This window comes from Ambystoma mexicanum, chromosome 8 (genome assembly GCF_040938575.1).
Source record: "Ambystoma mexicanum isolate Mex_15411 chromosome 8, UKY_AmexF1_1, whole genome shotgun sequence".
In the NCBI taxonomy this organism is placed as follows: domain Eukaryota; kingdom Metazoa; phylum Chordata; class Amphibia; order Caudata; family Ambystomatidae; genus Ambystoma; species Ambystoma mexicanum.
The window spans coordinates 655448765-655471718 of record NC_090929.1 but is presented as its reverse complement, the minus strand read 5'-3'; the positions used below and the strand labels follow the sequence as shown (position 1 = coordinate 655471718).

Genomic DNA, 22954 nt, shown 5'->3' with positions numbered 1-22954 from the left:
CACCACGAGATGCTAATCATTGGAGGTGGACCCCGTCGATTGGGTGAGCAGAGCAGTTCAGTGCTGGGCTTCTCGTAGGGGTGTACTGATATGGGCATGGCAGCCTCCTGAAATCTGCTTGTCCGCCTCAATGGCTCAAAAGACTTAGACCCCAAGAATGACGGTCACACTCTTCATTGGGAGCTGGACTTCCGAGAGCTCTGTTGGAGGTGGTGATCTTCTGGGTAAGGGTGGAAGCAGGAGAAGACTCTTGTCTTGGATTCAGCCCTCTTTCATCTGTCAGTAGGCTGGGGTCTATTAGCTGGTTCCCTTCTCCTTCTTCTGGTACTGTTGAGTCAGAAGAAAGAAAGATAACTGAGATGTATCACCTACTTCCTTATACCCCTTTCCCCTGTAACTGGCTTCATCTGATTGGTCCTGTGTGGACTGTATCCAACCTCTTGTCTTTCCCTGAACTTGTGGTTTTCTACCCACCCCTTTATTCCCATTCGTGGGCTGTGGGTGCTCCTATTCCTTCTCCTGCTATCTCGGGAGGATGGCTCGGGGGCAACATGCTCACCTTGGAATCATGACGACATGGAGCAACACAGGTTCGATCCCCGGGTCCGCGCTTAGAAACCTCTGGGTTTTAAGTGCATTATAAATAACCTATCATATCATATCCCTTGAACCTCTGCAAGTGAGTATGTGGACCGTGCCCTCCCCCCTAAACACACCAACCGCTTGTGGTGCTGCCCGCTAAGTGCCCAGAAGTTGGTGGATGCTCCAAAATGGAGTCTATCTGTGAAGACAGCATGGGTTCTGATGAGAAGGTAAGGTGTGGTGTATGTTGCTCATGAGGTAGTCCTATGCCTTCATGCTTTTCCCTGCTCTCCCTTCCGGAGGCATGCAGGTGACAGGGGGTCCCCACTTAGTTTTCTGCCACAGAGGTGCAATCTCTGTATATGAGTGCATGATGGACAGCGGGCTTGGGTTTTCGTTGGCCAGTGCAAGATATTCTGGGTCAGCGGAGGGTCTGTGTTTTCTGGCGGTGCCTTATCTCCACTGTACTTTGTTGCTGCAGCCTGTGAGTGATTGCTTAAACCTAAACAGCCTGCCCACACAGGTGAAAGATTTGATAGGCTTTTGTTGTAGCGCCCTTCCACACCGGAAGCCCAGGGCTGAACGTCATGGCTTAAGCCCTCGCAAGCCAGTGGCTGGCTATGCCAATGTGCCCAAGAATATGCCCCATGGCCCTAAAATCAAAGAGCATGACCAGGAGTGCCCCTTAATAGTCTTCTCCACTAATGACTTTTCACTTGGGCAACATATGTGCCTTTCACACAATCAAATGGGAATCAAATAGAGCAGTGACAGCTTCTGCCTTAGCGACATCCTCAACCGAGGGCTCTAGCCTCAACAGGGAAACGCAGCCGGCTCATATCTGGCTTTCTCGGTTTGTCCTCCAGTCATTCCAGAGGAAGATCAGACTCTGCAAGGTTTTGAGCCAGGAACTTCTTGGATCTGTCTGCGAGATACCGGAGGTCCTTCATGTCAAACCCTGCTCCTTCTGCCTTCTTCGGGCTCCTTTCAATTAATCGCAAGGAAACTTTGCCATTCAATGGTCGTCTTGTCTACTTTGGCCTCCAATGTGAATAATGTGGTTTCCAAACTATCAACCTTTTTATGACACAGATCCATGGATTTAAGCAGAAGTTTCTCTCTAAAGGACAACTTCTGCTTCCAAAAGTCTTACATTCTTGGGCAGCACCTGGCCACTTGCTAAGTATGGGTCAAAAGACGTCCATGATTTGGTTGAACCTATAGCCCATTGGCATGCAACATCCCCATCATGGTTTGGAAGGCCCTTCGCCATCTCACAATTCCCTCTGCCCTCAGCTTAGATTGGTGCAGGGTGGCCATCTTAATAGCTCATGAAAAGCGAAGAGAGGGTCAAACGCTCACTCATCGTAATGGATAAAATCATTCCTTACTCTTAGTGGTAAGGAATGATTTTGTCCCTTACGATCAGATGCCTCCGATAATTGAAGTAGGCTCATATTAAATAGTTGAAAATAGTTATTGTAATAAATGTTCTGGTTGGAACCCTTTCCTTGTATGATGGTCCACAGGACAACATGACCCCGGCCTACTCCCCAGATCTCCTACGGTCTCAGTGAGAAACTCAAACATACTTTACTGAGTACTCCACTGCTTTCGGGATTATACCAAGTTGTGACGAGAGGACTACTGCTCTGCAAAACTTCAGGGATGAGTAGTGGCTAAACCGCCTACTCAGTCACCCACTAGTACTAAACCAGAAGCAATTCTAATCATAAAAGTGAAACAGACCCATCCTGTAAGATATGTCACCTTCTCCTCTTTGGGTAGTGCAGCCTATATCTTCAGCAGGGGCGTAAACTGATAACAGTAGAAACACAAACAACTTAAGTACAATGGTTCCAAAATAAAATAATGTCCAGGGAAGGTTCTACAAAAACATAGCCTTTTATTCAAACAATACAATTCAAACTACAAATTAGAAAACACTAAGAATACCCAACGCTATGAGTGAACAAAAATGTGAAATGGCACTCTGTGTCCAAGGGTCAGCGAGCAGTGTTTTGGCAATCAAATGGCAAAAATGTCAGGATTCAAGCATATGGCTTTGTAGAAAAAGGTAGAGAAAGTGGGCTTAAAAGTCACTGCACTCACAAAAAGTGGACATGGGGGACAAGGCCTTTTCACAGTACCTTTATTCTTGTCCTTGGTTCTTGACACCGTCAAGTTGGGCATCTAAGTGCTTATTACACAGTCGAGATGTTCAAGTTGATGTGATCCCAATGGCAGTTGGTGTCAAGTCAGTTCGAAGGTGTGAGCTCCCGATGAGCTGCATTCGAGTTGGTGAGACAATGGTTTTCAATGATTTGGTACATAAATTCTTCGCCATAGACGGTATAGGAAGAGGCACCACATAGTATTGTGAAAACTGCACAAATCTACCTTTGGCCTAGCCCCGCGTGGGCGACCATGTTGTCAATCCCGGACAAACTCCTTTGGGAGGTGGATCACTATGCCCCCACCCCCCCGCTCTTCTATCTTAGGGCCTTTGCGCACTGTGTTACTCCTAGATTACTCCTAAATTACTCCTATGGACACACTAACATAAGACACAAAGAAAACACATGAATCGATTCAACAATAGAAACACTTTTATTCATACAGAGCAATGCATGTTGCAAACATTATAATGCAAATGTCGAATTTGCACCTTTTATGCTTTTGTTGCAAATCTACTAGAAATGCAATAACTATAAGCCTTACAGTCTTCTAAGGCAAGCAATCTAATAACAACTCCAATCTACACCATCCCTCTCCATTCCACACCATACTTCACACTCTCTCTCTAAGACAAACCCTGTCTGATTATCCCATCTATCATGTCAGCCAAAGCTCTGTGTGAGTGACTGTTCTAATTCCCCATGCATGTGTCTTATTCAACAATACTCCCCTTTTGCTCTGTGTTGCTCTGTCTCTCCTCTCCAGCTAACTCTGCAACCAACCAGCCAGTCAGTCAGGGCCAGCCCTCTCTCTGCCAGATCCCTGCCAGATCGATCTCATCAGCTCTGCTGTACCCAAAACCACTTCCCGAAGTACATCAATCACTCCCAAATGCCTCTCCAAGTCATCTCTCGATCTCTCAGAGTGTCAGTGTGTCATCTCAAACTCCAACTAGCATCTCAAACTACCAACTCCCTCTCTATCTCAGAGAGCAGACCAGCAGAGAGAGGCCACACAAATCTCAGAGCCTCACCTCTCATTATACTGTTTAATGACGTATACATATCCATGGTTACATGTCTCTCTAAGCTAAAATGCCTCTCTTTCTGTCTGTCAGCATTTCTAAATGTGAGCAGTGCCTAAAAGTCTGTGATGCATGTCTTGTACTTTTCAATCACTACATGTTCTGGTCATCATGACATTTGTCACCATATCTATACCATATCTTCTGTCTGCCTGCGGTACAAAACACCATCTTACCATCTCCTCATATTTCTCCATTCAAATCCCTGCATCCTACTGCATGTCTCTCCCTGCAAAGCACCTCTCACTGGTGCTGCCTGCCCCCACCTTCTCTCTGTCTGTGAAGCACCAGCCCAGGGCCTGATAAGCCCACAATGCCTTCTCCACTCGTATAAGGGTTGCGTTATCTGTCTGCCAAGCAGCGGTTTACGCATACTTTGTACATTGTAACTCATAACAACTTCCCACACTCCGCGGCTTCTCTGTGTGTCTTCATTCAGGATGGCTTAGGAGCCAGCTAAATGCATTCTCTATAGTGCTTAGCACATTCACTCACTCAAACCAAGCGCTACATAATGTGGACTCATTGCATAATCTAAGTGCACACTCATGCATGTCTCTCTACAATGCATACATAATACATAACAACATATCTCTACATGTGTCTACGTGTCTCTACAAATATAACCTGTGTCTCTACATGGCACTTCAAATATAACAGGCCTCATTCTATAGCAAATTGCCAATGCATACATATATGTGGCAGAATAATGGGGATAGTATAATGTCACTACTTCATGTCACTACTAATTAGTACTAATCAGAATGAATGATGGATAACTAAACAGGATGCAATGATGGAAAACGAATCCCTAAATGGGGAATGATTCTCTAACAATAGGCAATGATTCTGTAATTATAACAAACCAGGCTTCTCCATACTATCAGGTTTCACAGTATGTGTATATTGGTATATAAATAAACAATGATTTAGGTCTGCAGCGAGACAATGGTTCCCCTGGGTCATGTTGGTGTTTGGGAAAGGTGAGTTGATGGCTTTCAGCAGTTAAATTGGTGCTGCAGTCAGTTGCTGCCACAATGGTGAGCCCACTACGGAGTCGAGATGAGTCAGTGCACTTCAACTAGTCGAGCCAGCATCTGCATGGCTCGAAGTGGAGCAGGCGTTTCGAATGTTTGTGTAGAGTGCCAACAGCCTCACCTCAGGTCCTGTGGCAGATCAAAGGTGTCCAGTGTGGGTGAACTGGCTCAAAGATGTCTCAGGTTTGTGAAGATGAATTTGAGCTGCTTCATGGTTTCTGGGTTGCTGCAAGTCCCAATCCAGAGGCTCAGGGAAAAGGGGAGTCCTTCTGTTCTGCAATCCCATGCATTCAGTTTTCACCTCACTGGTAGGGGGCTTTATAATCAACTGCACTTCCAACAGATGTCCTGTGAATTCTTCTCTTTCTTTAGATTGTCCAGAAATGAATCGAAGAATGAGACTTTCTCTCCCTATAAAGACAAATGTCACATGGGATTGGTTCAAAACAAGCCTTCTGTAAAGGATCCAATCCAGGAAATTGCAACAAGTCCCCTTTGACTCCCGACATCATACCCAGAGTGCTTTGACTGCAGGAAATGGGAGGACAGGAAGCGATAGAGAGCTGCAATAGAATCCAAGATGGTGGAACCATTCTGTCAGCCCATCTCTCTCTGCTGTGTACTCTAACTCTGCCCCTTTCACATTCATGCTGAATTCAAAGTGACTCCAGTGGTCTGCACACTGGTATGAGTTTGGCTTTGTTATGCTAGTGCTGCCTTTGAAGCACCGGTTGTCAGGAGACCCCTTCTGGGAAGTTTCCATTCCTTGGGAGGATGGCATTGGCCTTCCTCTGGCGATAAAAGAGGCAGCATACTGGCTGTTGTTCTGCATGGCATTTGTAGAGACAACCGGTCTTGTCACAGCTGGCCCTGCATGCAGAGCAGACACTTTTGTGATATCAAAGTGCTCTAGCTGTATAATTGTGTGTTTGTTCTAGTTTCTCCCTTTCTGAAACACAATTACTGGCATCATTTTATGTAATAAAAATAAACAACGCTCAGCTATTCCGCCCTCATCAGATGGCATTCTGTCACACAAGTGCACAGCATTCACAAGAGCCCCATATTGAAATCCTTCAGTGGCTACTGGCAAGTGGCTCCGCCATTACTTAATGGGGCTGCCAATGATTTAGCAAGGAATAGGATAACCACTGTCTGTCCCACCATCTGTGATCTCCTTGGGCCATTGCGGGCCACCAACACTGGAGATGCGCCAGAGCTCCTACCTCTCAGGTGCTCTGCAAGCCCCGACTGATAAGTTTCTGGGTTTGATATCAGTTCACCATTAGTGTGTTTAGATATCAGTTTAGCACTCGTATGTAATGTTAAGTAATGTTGCACGTGGGAATTGATGCTGCTAATTATTGATCTTCTAATGCTAAAGCAAGACTTTGAACTGAGTTCCCCTTTGGTTTTTGCAGAGAACTTAACACAGCATTAATGGGAAGCAGAAATGTATTTTCTTTTTTTAACAAAGTTTCTGGTCTTCCACCCTCCCCCGCAACCCCCTTTATAGAATATCTGCTTCTTTAAGTTAGAACTAATGACACATCTCTGTACATCTCATGAATTATAACAAAAGCTTTCAACAGTGCATGTCTATTTTCCAAGTTACTCAATCTCAAAATGACTTTCTCTGTTAGTGAGGTAACTAAGGAGATTGTTGATATCATTGTCAGTGATAAGAGTGAGATTATTTAAATTAATTAATTGTTTTTCCTCTGTGAGATGTTGCAGTAAATTGCAGCCTTTGTGTATAACCAAATCCCTGTTGTTTTAAATTTTTCAATAAATTATTTTCCAGGGATATGAGATCGAATCAGTAAGTTCTGTCCATTTGCCGATAACCTGATAATGATTTCAGCAATCAAAACTGTATCTTATGCTGATTTATTCTTCCATTGATCCCGTAATACAGACATGTGTCATACCTGTTTGAGGTATCGTGGCATGGTTCTGGTTCTTAGATAATTTTCCTTGAGATCCCGTAGACCCCAATTTCGAAGACTCTAAGTGCATTTACCGATTTAGTAAATATTTGTAAGGACTGTCCAAATTAAGATACAATGGGGGTACTGTGTAGAGTCATCACCTTGCAAGAGCTTGCCTGACATGTTCCATCTTCTGTTGTATAAAAACATCTCTGATAAACTGCTGTAGGGCAGCACCGCTGTAAGATGGCGTCACTCACCACTGCTGCTCAGAGCATCTTTGCATCTCTTACGCCCTCTCTTTGGATCTGGAATGGGTGGCCCCCTTCTGACCTGTGACCTCTGATGCTTTCTCCACAGTTCATGGCATTAAGTGGACATGCAGCAATGGCAACAGTAGCTCAGGATTCTCCGTGGAGCAACTGGTCCAGCAGATTCTCGATAGCCACCAGACCAAGCCACAGCCTCGGACGCACAACTGTCTCTGCACGGGTGGCTTGGGTAAGTGGATCCGGCAGACTCTTTTGTGGATAATTAGACAATAAACAAAGACATCCCCAAAATAATTGGCCATCAACAGCACATATTTATTTTATTGTTTATTTATAACTGCGCTTAATACCAGCAAGTGGTTTCTAAGTGCAGGATCAGGATCCGAATCTGTGTTGCACCGCGTCGTCTTGCTTCCAAGACAAACGTGTTGCCCCTGAGCTATCCTTCCACCCCATATCTATGAAAGTTACAATGGCCAACAATAAAATCTCAAGGTAAAAATATGTTTCTGAATTTCGCTCACAAGAACGTCCTTCAGCATACTTGCCACCTCAAATCCATAAATTCATAAAAAGAGGAGCACATGAGCTGTTCAGTTACTGGCTCGTGCCATGCCCCATTTCCCTCAGCATGATGCCTGATGTTCAGCTAAGATACTGTGAAGCTGTGAAGACTGTAGTTGGAGCCACCATTATTATCATTATTAGGGTATTTATTGGGTGTGGACCTAGCTTGGGGAAGCAACGGAGAGCTTTACAATCATTGAGGGAAGAATACAGGGAGGGAAGCGGAGATACAATGGATCAATACAGGGGAGCAGGGCGCTAATAACGGGGGAGGAAGAGGGTGGGCAATTAGGCAGCAAGAGATCTACAAGCAACCAAGGTAGGGCACGAGGGGAAGCAGATTGCCCAGTCTCATATTAGGTGGGGAGTAGAGGGTGCGTGGGCCTAGGTATTAAGACATAATAATCCATGTTGCTTCTATCTCCTCACAGACTTGAACATCCACCTGAATGCTACCAGTCCTTGGTCAGGACTCTTTCGCAACCTCTGCGATTCTCTCTCTCTCTCTCTCTATTATCACTCTGGCCCGACTCACTCTGCAGGGCACATCCTAGATGTTCTGATCTCCTCAGACCTCCCCTTCTCTAACCCTTTCATCACTCCTCTCTCTTGGAGGGACCACTTTCTCCTTTCTTCCCACTTCTCTGCCTCTTCCCTGCAGGTCAAGCCGACTCCAGCCCTGCCACCTACCTTCTCGGTCATCCGACCCATGAAGCGTGTGTCAGTAGAGGCTTTCACTGCTACTTTCTCCCCCACTCCTGCATCTTTGGCTGACTCACACCCTGACAGAGCCCTCTGTAACCTTCATCTCTCTATCTCTAACACTCTGGATGTCCCTGTTATGAGGATCTGCTTGAAGCCCAAATCCAAGTGCAACTCTTGGTACGATTCCGACCTCGCCGCCCTTAAACGCAAGTGTAGGGCGGCAGAGAGAAAGTGGAGGGCATCGGGTGCACCCTTGACAAACTGGCCTGCTGTCTGTTTCAAAGGCAGTACAGACTGCCTCTATTAGAAGAGAGCCTACATCCAAGCCTGTATCTAACAACTTGGCTGAATTTTTCAAAATCTCCAAGGAGCTGGCCAATCCTGCTGAGGTCTCTACTTCTCCTGTTCCCTCCCAGTCGCTATGCACGGCCTTGGCCTCTCATTTCACTACAAAATCCCAGGAAACCCTGTCCACTCTCTCTTCCTCTACTGCCTCTTCCTCCTCCTCTACCAGACCTGCCCCGCCTGATGCCGTCTCTCCTCCTCCTTTCTCCTCCTTTCCCCTGTTCACCCCTGAAAATGTTTCTAGACAAATCCAATCTATGAACGTCTCGCCGAAGCAGGTTGTCCCCTGCTTATCCAGAACCGTCAAGGACCACATCGACACCCATCACTCCTTTTCCACTGGAACTTTCCCCTCACCGTGAGCACTCTCTTGTGCACCCCGTTCTAAAGAAGCCCTCAGCCGATCCTTCCTCTGCCACTAACTATCACCCTATCTCCATCACTCCTTTCCTGGTTAAACTCTTTGAAAAGCTGCCCATTTCCCAGCTTAATCTACATACTGAATCCGCTGGTTGCCTCCATGACAAACAGTCTGGCTTCCGAGCTGCCAGAAGCACAGAAACTGCTCTCCTGAACACCAGTGAAGACTTTCTCTCCAATCTTGACTCTAATCTCCCTTCTGTCCTCATTTTCCTCGATCTATCCTGTGCTTTTGAAATGGTCAACCATCCCATCCAGCTCAATTGCCTCTGTGACAACCTTGGTATTACTGATCAGGCCCTGACCTGGTTGACCTTCTTTATCACTGACCGACCCTCTCAGGTCCAACTGGGGTCTTTCCTCTCTTCTATCTCTCTCTCTCTCTCTACTTGTGGTGTTCCCCAGGGGTCTAACTTCTCTCCCTGGCTCTTCAACCACTACCTGGCACCTCTTGCCCCCTGCATCGCTATTTTCTGCCCAATTTTCAATGTTATGCGGATGACACTCAGCTCTCTTGCAGGCTCCCCACAGACACCCCTACTTCTTCTCTCATACCAGACTGTCTCTCCTCAATTCAGGAATGGTGTGCCGCCAATGATCTCTGCCTTAATGGCAGTAAGATTGAGATCCTCCTCATTGGGACAAACGCTCCCTCCTTTCTTCTCTCTCTCTCTCCCTCTGTGGCCAACCACTCTGGCCCCTGTTCCTGCTCCTTCCTGTGAGGCTAAAAACCTTGGTGTCATCTTCGACTCCAGCCTCTCCTTCTCTCCTCACATCTCTGATGTTTCTAACAAGTCAAACTATCAGCTGCACCTGCTCAGAGGTATTCTTCCCTTTTTCACTTTTCCCAGAAGCTCACTGTCTCCAGAGCTCTGGTCCTCTATAGGCTGGACTATTGCAACAGCCTCTTTCTAAATCTTCTTGACTCTACTCTTCCACCTTTACAACTTCCTTGGCCTCAAGCCCAGGGATCGTATCTCTCCAGCTCTGAACTCTCTTCACTGGCTCTCCATTGTTGCAAGGGTCAACTTCAAGACCCTCTGCATCGCCTACAAGGCTTTCTGGGGCCTGGGACTGCTCTACCTCCAACTTTCTCTTCCAAAACATCTTCCTTATCGAGCTCTCTGCTAATCCACCTCCAACTCTCTGAGGGTCTGACGCTTCTCCAAGCAGGGAGTTGGGGGACGATTTATCTCCTTGGCTGGGGTCTCCCTCTGGAAGAGCCTCCCTGCTCCTCTCAAACATGAGCAGAACCACCTCTGGTTCTGGAAGCAACTCAAGGCCTTCCTTTTCGCTTAAGCTGTCTCTCTTCCTCTCTCCTGCTGATGCACCTGCCTGCTGTATGCACTGGTCACCTGGTCACCCTATGAACTCTGGCCCAGGCTCCTGCATGTCCAGTTGCCCTCGCACTGCCCCTGGGCTCACCAACACTTAAGGGTCTGTATCTGCGAGCCTACAGTACCTTCTCTCTGCACTTATGAGCCATCCGCTGGCTGAACTTGTGAGTCAACTGCACTTCCCCCTTCCCCTACGCCCTGGCACTTCTCCCCTTCACTATTCCCCGCACTTGCACGATCTCAATGACACAAGGCCTAGTAATATCGTTATTTTGTCCTCCCTTTATTTCCCCCTCTTTGTCTTGTTGCGCCTTGAAACAGTTGTGTACAGGTGCGTTATAAATGCCACATCATATCATACATTTTGTGCCCCTCCCTTTAAGGCTTATTAGTAATTTATCTGACCGAAAGCTGCTAATATAAAATGCCACAAAGGGCTTTCTGGGTTTTTTGTTTTTGCTTTGGTTAGTAGGTGAAGTGGTCTTGTATAGTGAGAGGAGGTCTAATGGGGCATTAGGGTGGCACCCCCCTATAAGGAAACAGTAATAGTCAATGCAGCAATCATTTTCTTTTTCACCTGCGACTCAAATAACCCAGTAAAGACCACTTATAGCCACATGTTCCCAATCATTAAGTTGCACAGTGGTCCCCAGGGCCTCCAGTGCCCCCCTGCACAGGCTGGAGCAGTCAACAGGATCTTTCAACACTTACCCACCACCGCTGAGTTGTGACACTGCCAGGGGCTCGATCATGGCCTGGTACCCCTCAAACCTGGACAATACCTTATTCTCACAATGTGCCAACTTCTGAGAGCTTCGGCTGTACTTGCTTCGAAAAGGCCTTAGTTTCCCTCAGGTCTGTCATGTCCGGTCTAGCGGGGCTGTCACACACGTGTGGCAGAGCCAAGGTGATCAAGACCAGAGGTGTTGCTAGGGGTGCGTGGGTGCTGTTGGGGTTGTAGCTCTGGGTCTTTTGGTTGTAGCCCCGGATAGAGGCTCATGGAATACAACCAAAAGGCTAGCTGACCCCGAGTCCCGATAGTCCGGACATTAGCGTAGTCCCAGATCTTTTCCAGACCTAGCAACACCCCTTGGCAGGAGAGTCTCAGCACATAAGACACAGTCGGCCCACTATGCCCTATCCATTGACTGGTTAGTTTGGGTAAGCTTAGGGCGATGATGTGGAGAAGTCACCATGAATAGAGAGAAAGTCATGATTCATTGACTTTAACACTAGAGCGGAGAGGGTTGGTCTTCCAACTAGAGTATGTATTTATTGGTGGACCGAAGAGAGCTTTGACATGATGAGCATGCCTGGGCGACGGGGCAGTGATGTGGGTGGAAGCATCCTGGCATGGCATTAGTTCAACACGAGCAATGGAGATACATTAATCAGGTGTAGTCGAGAGGAAATAGGGCAGCCATAGGAGACAGGACTGGATGCACAGAGCTACATTAAATGTACCAAGAGGAGCATGTTCACAGCATGGAGTTTTTCCATACATATTCGTCAATGGACAGCAGATAAGCGGTTGGATATCAGGTGAGATACAAAGCAAGCTCTCGGGTACTCCTTAAATTGAGAGGCGATGCCTGTTCAGGCCAGGTTTCATGCCTAATGTAGTGTAGATGTACTTGATGTCAAGAGTAGGGTGTTCTAGTGATGGGGGCATGTAGGATGAAGGAGCGAAATCAAGGAAGGATAGAGAACGGAGAGTTTTTAGGGGAGATCCTGTAGTGCAAGGGGTGAGGAGCGGGGCATGGAGTAGGCCAGTTGGGAGCACTGGCCTGGAATGGATTTGTAAACAAGAAGGAAGTCAAAGAGGGAGTGATTGGACATGTACTGCCTCTCCAGATGGAGGATGTGAGTAAAAATGGGTGTGTACTGCGGGAGGGGGAAGAAGTTAAGAACCGTATTCAGAGGGTTTCGGGGCCTAGTCCCATGAGAAGGCTACACCTGCAAAGGGAAAAATGGTGGGTGCCACCTGCAGAAGACATATTACGAGAGCCGAAAGGAGGAGAGGAGCTTAGCAAGGTCGAGATTTAGGTAGTGAATAGCAAACCACCATGGGCAGGCCTTTGGGGTAGCCTGACTGGTAAAGGGGTTGCAAAGGATGTCCCGCATTCAAAGACATGGGAATGGAGTGGCCAGTCAGCCAGGAGGCAATGCCAGCTTTGGCAGGACCCTGGAGACTGAGCTGAGAGAGAAAGTCAAGAGTGGGGATGAGTGCAGTGGTGGCCTGATCCACAGGGAACTCGGGGTTTTACTGGTGGGTCTCTACACCTTTTTTGTGGGCACCCTAATTTCCTGTTTATATTTCCTGTGCACACTACCCTTTCCTTCGATCTCTCCTCATGACCAACATCTCTTTGTTGTGTTTAACTACCTTTTAATTCCTATATAGTAACAAATATGCTTTCAAATCACTATTTGGACACATTTCTTCCCTAATGTTCTTTTGGGAGAACCCCTAAAACCTACTTAGAAGGGGTCAGGTCGCTCTCTCGGTGCAAAAGAGTGGCGACTTTAAAAATCATTGCCAGGGCCACCTTTGGTTCCCTGTCCATCCCTGGATGAGTGGTAGCAGAGAGGCCAAGGGGATGGGGGGATGTTTCTGAGTGGCTGGCAGCACAGAGTAGGCTAAGCGCGCGCCGGTGGAGTCAGATAATATATCTTAATACAGTACATGACAAATTTGAACCTTTTTTTAACTCCTAATGGTTCCGGTACATCGGACTGAACTATAAACAAATAACTGCTGATACCCACTGGTATATTAAGCATCCTGCGAAGCTTATATCAAATGCTACAGTATTAAATGGGTTCTATGACATTAGACCGCCAACCTTTTTTTGCAGAGTTTTTTGCTGAAGCATTTTGGCAGAAAAACCTCATCGATTATTTTTTTAAAATTAACTTATTTGGAGGGGTCCCCTCCAAAACCCCTTGTTTATTACATAGTCCATATTCCCCACCCCCATACCACTCATATCCATTTACAAACCCGACCCCCATATTTTTTTATTCGTTTTTCGGCCGAACATTTTTGGCAAAAAACTCAGCGGAAAAAAAGCTGGCAATGTAATGACGTCTTTCCATTACATGTAATGTCTGGGGTGGGTTAATCTGCATTTCATCCAAGGCATCAATCGACTCTTGCTTGTTGCATCAGTGCACTCTTGTAGTTTTTTCACATGTGTAATAGTTTTATTTTATGTTGGTGAACTTTTGTGAATGTTTCCCTTTTTTGCAACCCATTAAAATTAGAACCGCCCAAAAATATGGTATTGCCCAGTATTTTGTATTTGTATTTATTTGGTATTTATGTAGCGCTTTAATCCAAAGCGCTTAACATAGCAAAAATATAAAACAGTACATAAGTGAATAAATGAAGACTGACATTAGATGCATCAGCCCTGCTGGATCCGATGTAATTTTAGTGATTTGCAAAATGAAGAATAAGAGGTGATGGAACGTAGAGAAGGAGGAAGAAGATTCCAGTGCAGAGGAGCATGGTGCGCGAGTGTGCGAAAACGCGATTGAGCGCAGGGAGAGGCTGGAACTACAAGTCGAAACTGAGCATTAGAGCCAAGAGAGCGAGATGGAGTGTAGAATGAGACCAGTGAGGAAAGGTAGTCAGGAGTAAGACCATTTAGTGATGTAATTACCAAACAAAGACATTTACATTTAAGCTGTGCATGAAAGGGGAGCAGATTACACTGATTCACGCAGAGTCAAACAAAAGATACCCGAATAGCAGCATTGAAAACAGATTTTAAAGGAACAAGTTGAGACGTAGGGAGATGAAAGAGTGTAGTAGAGCAATAAAAAAGACGTGAAAAGATTAGAGAAGATATGAGTAGTATAGTTGTGTCAAAAGTTAGGAAAGAACAAACTTTTTTAATGATAAATAGATGATAGCAGCAAGTTCGAAAGAAAATAGAGATATGATGTGTAAATGATAGAGCAGAATCAAAGTAGAGTTCCAGATTACGATCAGTAGATACAAATAAAAGTCGAGAAGGAGGAAATGAGACAAAAGAAGGGGGATAGGAGAGGGACTTAGTAGTAGACGGAAAAAAGAGTACTTCTATTTTTGTGGTATTAAGTGTAAGGTAATGAGAGGACATCCATGGTTTGATGGCCATTAGACATGAAGAGAGCTGTGTGAATATCGGAAGCAAAGGAGGAGAAAGACAGAAAAATCTGGGTGTCGTCAACATAGAAATGGTGAGATAGGCCAAAAGAAGAAATAACTTTAGCAAGAGGAGAAGTGTAGAGGGAAAAAAGGAAGGGACCTAAGATAGACCCATGTGGGACACCATGAACAAGAGCATAAGAATCAGAGGTTGTTCCTCCCAAGAGACAGAGAACGTCCGATGGGATAGGTAAGATTTAAACCATGAAAGAACAGGACCAGAGAAACCAAAAGAAGGTAGAGGGGCTAGCAAAAGTGAGGGATCGACAGTATTAAAAGCAGCAGAAAGATCTAATAAAATGAGAATAGAAGAAGCGAGTTTAGAACTGAGAGAAGAGCAGTTTCAGATGAGTACAGTAGTTAGAGCGGTGTATTAGGGGGGCTCTACACAGAGGAAATTGCAAAATGACTCTGTGCTTTCATCTGCTACCATGTGTGTCCTCTGGTGGCATATAGGAGGAATACATTGGTAGATTCTGTAATTCCCACAAGCGCTGATCCTCCCACTGACATGTGAAATTCCATGAATCAATTCTGCTTGGGTGCATTTAGCGCACAATTCTTGGAAGGGTTTTGTGTGTTTGGAATATATTAGAAAAATGTGTGAAAGGTTTTTTTTTAAACTTGATGATCTGGCGAATCTTAAGCCACGAAGGAGAAGTCCATCTCCCTTTCATGACTTCAGAGCCTTTCCCTCAAAGCAGCCCCTGGTGCCTGAGCAAACCCGAAAAATCGAGGGATTTAATGACAGATTTGTAATTCATAAACACTTTATCGTCTTTCATTGCTACAACCTCCAGGCACCTTTAAACATAGCAGGGTAGACACAGCAAAAAATCAAGTTAGAGAGAAATATGGCCACTGCCCCTCGATGGCATAGGACTGCTGGGAAAATGGGTGTCCTATGCATGCACATATCCGCGGGCGCGTTACAGAGAGGGGGTATCCTTATCCCTGACTTTGGATTTACTGCCAGAAGTACAGTAACATCCATCACACAAAGAGAAAGCAGTTTACCGCCAGTGCTAAAATCACCACCGCTGGTAAACCATTGCAGACAGAAATTGCATTAGCACCAGTAGTCCCCCTTATTACCATCTAATCATGTTGGTACTCAGCGCTGCACACAAGATTGGGTATGAGTTGATCTTACAAAGGGTAACATAAAAGACCATCCACCGCTACCTGAAGTGCCTGCCCTCTGAAGGCCCTACGCATTCAAGTGAAGAAGATTTTATAGGAGTGTTCAAAGCCACAGGGGTCCTATCTGTGTAGTTCTTTTATGATCTAGCGGACAGAACTTTAATTCCTGTAAACTGATGGTACTTAGTTCACTTCAAAATCCCCCAAATCTCTCTTTTGCCTTTGATAATCTTTACCACTGGCGGTAATTACCACCTCTGGCATTTACCACTGTCAATAATACAATACCACGACTACAAATGTAGCCGAAATACAAATCAGTGGAGTTATAGTTTTGGCAGAGCAATGTGTTTACCACTGGTGGTATTTGCGGCATAATGTGCCTCCAAATGACAGATTTTTCATAGATGAATCGCATGGTTTTTGCAATTAAAGATGAACCATAAAATGGAACGTTGAAATATTTGCTTTACAGGTTATGAATTAGAACACCAATTATTTAATGGGTTCATAATTTGAATGAGGCGGAACCTGTTAAAGCAAAAAATCTGATATTAAGTGTTGCTTCCGGCCATAGTTGTATGCCATCATTGGGTAGTTGTTGTACTGTTGTGCAATTTATTTTCCCACAGCTTATGATCCGTTGCCCAATTTCCCTTGATGTAAACAGGTTGGATGGCTCTCTATGCATGCATCGGAATAATCCCACTGGAAATGGACTCATCCTGAATAGCAAACATATGACGCTCTAAGAGATATAGCATGACGTCCAGGTGACACCTTAGTATTTCTGTCACTATCCCAGGGACTTAGTTTCAAAAATGTCTTTCAAGAGGAGCCAACACAAGTGGAACAAAGGGAGGATTTCAATGTAAACCCGAGGGGCTAATAGTCCTGTCTGGGAAGGCAGAACTAAAATGCCATGAGTAGGACATGCCAAGCCACATATGATATGATATGATATGATATGGTATTTGTAACGCGCCTATACACAAGTGTTTTCATACCTGATAACGCTACTGAAATGTGCATCACAACACCCTTTGACCCACATGGAGTCACTGGATGCGGTGTAAGAAACCCATTGACCCAGATGACATCATAACAAGGGATATCACTACCATGAACAAAAACTAAAATGTGTGGATAATTGGTCATGTGTAGTTACCAACTATATACTAAATAGGGCGCTGTTGTGATGTCCCAGGACTACAGCTGTTCCAGTGGCATGACCAGTAGAGGCCAGACGCACGGCTTTCAGATGCCAGTACAGCGTCATATAGGCATCTACCCTCATCATATGCCAGCCATAGCCTCACATCCAAGGAATAATCATCATTTGCAAGGTGTGCTTCCGCATGTTCCATGTTGCCATTGTATGAGTGGAGCTTCAGATGCCCGAAGGCTGACACCTCATGCCCACTATACCCTCACACGTCAGGAGAAGCCTCATATTCCCAGGAGCTGCCATTATATCCCAAGTGCCGTCGCGCAAGTCCAACTAACGACATCCTATGCCAGACTCTTATGACCCAGGTACATACTTCCATGCCCCCTGTTCCCTTAATACAGTAAGTGCAGCCTCAGATGCCCATGGAATGCTATGTTATGCCAGGTAGTGCCTCATTAGCCAGGCACAGCCATCATGGGCACAGTGAAGATTTACAGGCTGCGGTGCTGCATTAATTGTCACATGCAGTCTTTCTATAACAAGCATATGCCAAGTAATGGCTGCACGCGCACAGGTCTCTTCACCCTACCACATGCCAAATACTGTCCCGACACATGTGCGTCATGCCAGTTGAGCATGCAAGCACTCGCATAGATAAACATCCAAGGATGCCAATTGCCAGATATTATAATTTACTGCGCAGTAGTGCTGGTTCAAGTCTGTGTATATTGCTTTGAGTTCCTTTCCTGTTCTCCTGCAGTGAGGAGCTGGGCAGGCCAGCAGATCTATGCATGCAATGCATACAGCAACGAGTCGAGAACACAACTCAGTGCAGGTTTATCATAAAATGGGGCTGCTGCCCCGGACACTGCCTCTGAGGCCCAGATAACAAAGGCAGCGCCATGGGTTGCAAGAGGAATGTTAGGAGTAGCAGCTGATCACCTCTGGCCACCCCTAAATGATGTCGCTGGCCACAAAGCTCAGGTGGGGCACTGCAGAGTCTCTTGCAAATTATTTGAGGTCTTGTGCAGATTACTGGTGATTTATTTATTTATTTATTTACATTTATAAAGCGCTCACACAGCCCGCAGGCATCGAGGCGCTGTTACAGGAATTGTTTGTTTTTCTTAGTTGCGTAATTGTGTTTTTTTTTGTCTTAGTTACGTATTTATAACGCGCTTAAACACCCGGAGGTTTCTAAGCGCGGACCCGGGGATCGAACCTGTTGCTGCTTCGTGTCGTCTTGCTTCCAAGACGCGCACGCTGCCGCTGAGCTATCCTCCCGTGATGGTAGCCTCGTGCCAAGGCGCATGGTCCAGTTTCAGACTGGTAGGATGGTGCCTGGAAAGATGGTGTGTCCGGCTGGTGTGGCACTGGCAATGAGTTGATACAGCAGGGCTGTCCAACTACAGGCCTTGGGGCCCGGAGCCATACCGGGTTTTCAGGATATGCCTCATTAATATTCATGAGATAAATTTGCATGCAATGATTCTAAACGCATGCACATTTTTCCTTGTGAAAAGTAATGAAGGACATCCTGAAAACTCATCAGTTGGACAACCCTGGTACAATGACAGGAGTCAACTTGCTAATAATGCAGTCAATAACTACTGGTGTTGATCTCATCCCAAGCATTCTGACTTGAGCAAAAGCCTGAAAACTAAAGGGGGCAATTCCCTTCATCTTCGATACATAAATATCGACACACCAAGATTAAATATGCTAATGACCCCACCCTCCTCTCAGCCAGTCAGAATGCTCGGAATATAGTCTATAATCTCTGCTTTAGACCTCATTCCAAATATTATGACTTGAGCATCAGCAAAGAAACCATTGTGTTCGGTTGTGCAAAGAGAGAGAGAGGTTTGTGCAGTTCAAATCCCAAAACTAACAAAGAGTAATGAAACACCAAGGGCCTGATTCACAGAAGCATTTCATAATGGCTCAATCCCATTAGACAATGCTCTGTGAATCAGGCCCTGTATGTGTAAAGTGCATTATAAGTAATTCCATCTTCATGAAATTTACATTGCAAGTTACTTGCGCTCATTTTTCCACACAATAAAAATACTTTACTTTTAGTTGCACAACTACGGCTGCTAATAGCCTTATAGTAGCAGGGAGGGGCCATAATCATTCGGGATAATGATCCTTAGTGCCTCAGCCAGTACCCCCGGAGCAGGTCATTATCCCATGATAATGACGCCCCCATCCCCGATTCTGTATGTCTTACATGTTAAACATGTTAATTGATCTTCTAATGTCTGTTTTAGCTGCTCTAATTAAAAAGGCAATGAGAGTGGCAGTCCTCGGGCAAACAAAAAGCCTTCCAGAATTGTGACAAAATCGTTTAGGCATGTAATGTAAATTTCGGAATACAATACATTTGGAATAAATGAATTAAATGATACAACAAAGACTGCCAATGTAAGATAGCTTCATAAAATGAATCTACAGGGGTCCGATTTATAGGTGGCAGGAAAGATATATATATTTTTTTTAATGTATTTTTTTATTATTATAGTATTCAACAAATATTGGTTGGAGAAGAATTATCTTGTACTCAATAAAGGTCAGGTGGAGCAGAAGTATATTATACTCATTAAAGGCCAGGTGCAGTATCCTATGTGTAATAATGGCCAGGTGGAGCAGAAGTATCCTATATCCATGAAAGGTCGGGTGGAGCAGAAGTATCCTCTATCCATGAAAGGTCGGGTGGAGCAGAAGTATCCTCTATCCATGAAAGGTCGGGTGGAGCAGAAGTATCCTATATCCATGAAAGGTCGGGTGGAGCAGAAGTATCCTCTATCCATGAAAGGTCGGGTGGAGCAGAAGTATCCTCTATCCATGAAAGGTCGGGTGGAGCAGAAGTATCCTCTATCCAGGAAAGGTCAGGTGGAGCAGAAGTATCCTCTATCCATGAAAGGTCGGGTGGAGCAGAAGTATCCTCTATCCAGGAAAGGTCGGGTGGAGCAGAAGTATCCTATATCCATGAAAGGTCGGGTGGAGCAGAAGTATCCTATATCCATGAAAGGACAGGTGGAGCAGAAGTATCCTCTATCCATGAAAAGTCGGGTGGAGCAGAAGTATCCTCTATCCATGAAAGGTCGGGTGGAGCAGAAGTATCCTCTATCCATGAAAGGTCGGGGGGAGCAGAAGTATCCTCTATCCAGGAAAGGTCAGGTGGAGCAGAAGTATCCTCTATCCATGAAAGGTCGGGTGGAGCAGAAGTATCCTCTATCCATGAAAGGTCGGGTGGAGCAGAAGTATCCTCTATCCATGAAAGGTCGGGTGGAGCAGAAGTATCCTCTATCCAGGAAAGGTCGGGTGGAGCAGAAGTATCCTCTATCCATGAAAGGTCAGGTGGAGCAGAAGTATCCTCTATCCATGAAAGGACGGGTGGAGCAGAAGTATCCTCTATCCATGAAAGGTCGAGTGGAGCAGAAGTATCCTCTATCCATGAAAGGTCGGGTGGAGCAGAAGTATCCTCTATCCATGAAGGGTCGGGTGGAGCAGAAGTATCCTCTATCCAGGAAAGGTCAGGTGGAGCAGAAGTATCCTCTATCCAGGAAAGGTCGGGTGGAGCAGAAGTATCCTATATCCATGAAAGGACAGGTGGAGCAGAAGTATCCTCTATCCATGAAAGGTCGGGTGGAGCAGAAGTATCCTCTATCCATGAAAGGTCGGGTGGAGCAGAAGTATCCTCTATCCATGAAAGGTCAAGTGGAGCAGAAGTATCCTCTATCCATGAAAGGTCGGGTGGAGCAGAAGTATCCTCTATCCAGGAAAGGTCAGGTGGAGCAGAAGTATCCTCTATCCAGGAAAGGTCAGGTGGAGCAGAGGTATCCTCTATCCAGGAAAGGTCGGGTGGAGCAGAAGTATCCTATATCCATGAAAGGACAGGTGGAGCAGAAGTATCCTCTATCCATGAAAGGTCGGGTGGAGCAGAAGTATCCTCTATCCATGAAAGGTCGGGTGGAGCAGAAGTATCCTCTATCCAGGAAAGGTCAAGTGGAGCAGAAGTATCCTCTATCCAGGAAAGGTCAAGTGGAGCAGAAGTATACCTCTGCTCCTCTACCATTGCAGCATGTTGGGTTGAATTGCTGCTGCATCGACCGAGGGCAGGCGAAGCAGAGGGGTTGTAAAGGCAAAGCAGTGACATTCTGGGGCCAAACCAGTTGTGGTGCTATTTTTGCGCCACCCTCTCCCGTGCAATAGGGACACATTTGATGTGTTTAGGGGCAATATGGCTGACTGTTGTGCAACACTGTTGGTTTTTGTAGCACTGACCTAGATGCACCTTAATACAGAACTAGCCCCAGTGGCCTTCCACCGGCGATCAAGTATGGCAGAGCCCAGTCATTGCACAGAGAAGAAAATAAAGTAACCTGACTCGGCAACAATACAAATGGAACATAACACATAAGGTCTGATTCACAAGTTACACTGGCTTACCTTTTACTTAGACCTGTGGAGGGTTATTTGATTCACAGAGAAGATACAATGAGTAAAGGACCTACTCCTAGTAAGTCAGACGAAAACCAGGACTAGGTCAGAGTTACTGTTAGGAAGGTATTGGTAAATTAAATACACTCCTCCAGGTTCAAATCAGGAGTAAGCCAGAGTAACTCATATTAGCACATGGACATTGTTATTGACCACCTATCAACTAATCAGAATGTTCAGAATGCAGTCAATAACCACTTTTATTGTCTGAATTCTTAACATTCTGTCTTCAAAAGCAGACAGGGAAACAACAATGCGATTTCCAGGCAATATTTCTTTGACAATTCCTTGTTAATCAACAGTCCTCTTTCTGCTGCCGCATCAATTTAACACATCAAAGAGAAAGCTAAACTATGGGGAAATGATTTCACTTTCTCAAAGAGAAGCCGTTTACTTTCACGGGACACCTAATGAATGTTCACATTAAACACCATTCTGTTTTTTAAAGTTTGCAAATAAATTGCTTTAATTATGACTAAACCTTTCTATGTAAATACTAGAAAATAAAACCGCATTTAATTTACTAACTCAGTTGCCGATTTACTTTACCCAGTATTAAAAAAAAATGTCCTTGACCACCAAAATTTCAAAACATCTATTGCTACCACCACTATATGCTAATAGTCCTATAGATCCCCGGGAGCAGGCCTTGATCTCTTGAGATAATGACCCTTCCCAACTTATGGCCCGAGGTCAGGGTCATAATCCCGCGATAATGACCCCTCCCTCAGATTATAATACTAGAGTAACTTCTCTGTGAATGGTTGGAGTAGCCCTCTGCAGGTTTAAGTCAGGCAAGGGTCGCAGTTACTCATGGAAATGTTCTTTGGGAATCAAATAACCCTCTCCAGGTTTAAATCAGGAGTAAATCACGGTTACCCATAGTAACTTTTGTGTGGACTTGCCGCTTAGAGCTGAGCAGGCCATGCAAGAGCCAAGCTAAAACCAGGTTATAATGGTCTGAGCAAATCAATGAAAGGTCCAATGACTTTTCAAACAAAGGCATCTATACAAGCTTGCACACAGTACCCCGAAGAACACAGACGAGCCCGCTTGTAATTGCGCCCATTAGCAGGGAGGCTGAGCTTTCTATTTTTCTGTTAGGTGATTATGCAATAATTAAGCTGCCAATTTCTTCCCGGGAACACATTAATCAATGAGGGGAAGAGGTATCCAGGATTCATGGGGCAATCTTTCAGCGAAAAAAGCAGTTTCCATGCCAAAAATTGCAAGCGGAGCCAAGGGGGGGGGGGGTTGGAGAATCACGCGCAGAGGTCTGCTTAAGTCTACAATCTCCCGGAAGCTAGTAGAATCTATTTTTGTGCATGTTCGATAAAAGGCTTCAGTTTGATCAAGCAGTATAAAAATCACTTGCGCTTGACCCCTGACCCGCTCGTCATTCTCCTTTCCATCGTCTTAATTATTAGAGCAGCTCCCATTTTGCCAAGTCTTGCTTAGAATGTCAAGGAGTGAATTAG

At 45.4% G+C, this 22954-nt stretch overlaps 1 protein-coding gene across 2 annotated transcripts in view; it reads left to right on the top strand.

The window, feature by feature from the left end:
- The window catches only part of CAMTA1 (calmodulin binding transcription activator 1), a 3643069-nt gene that overhangs the window by 2904001 nt on the left and 716114 nt on the right, over window positions 1-22954 (top strand). For both annotated transcript variants that reach the window (XM_069610416.1, XM_069610415.1), the window contains one exon: window positions 7173-7313. In XM_069610416.1, the coding sequence (XP_069466517.1) occupies window positions 7173-7313 (141 nt within the window). The remainder of the gene's footprint in view (window positions 1-7172; window positions 7314-22954) is intronic.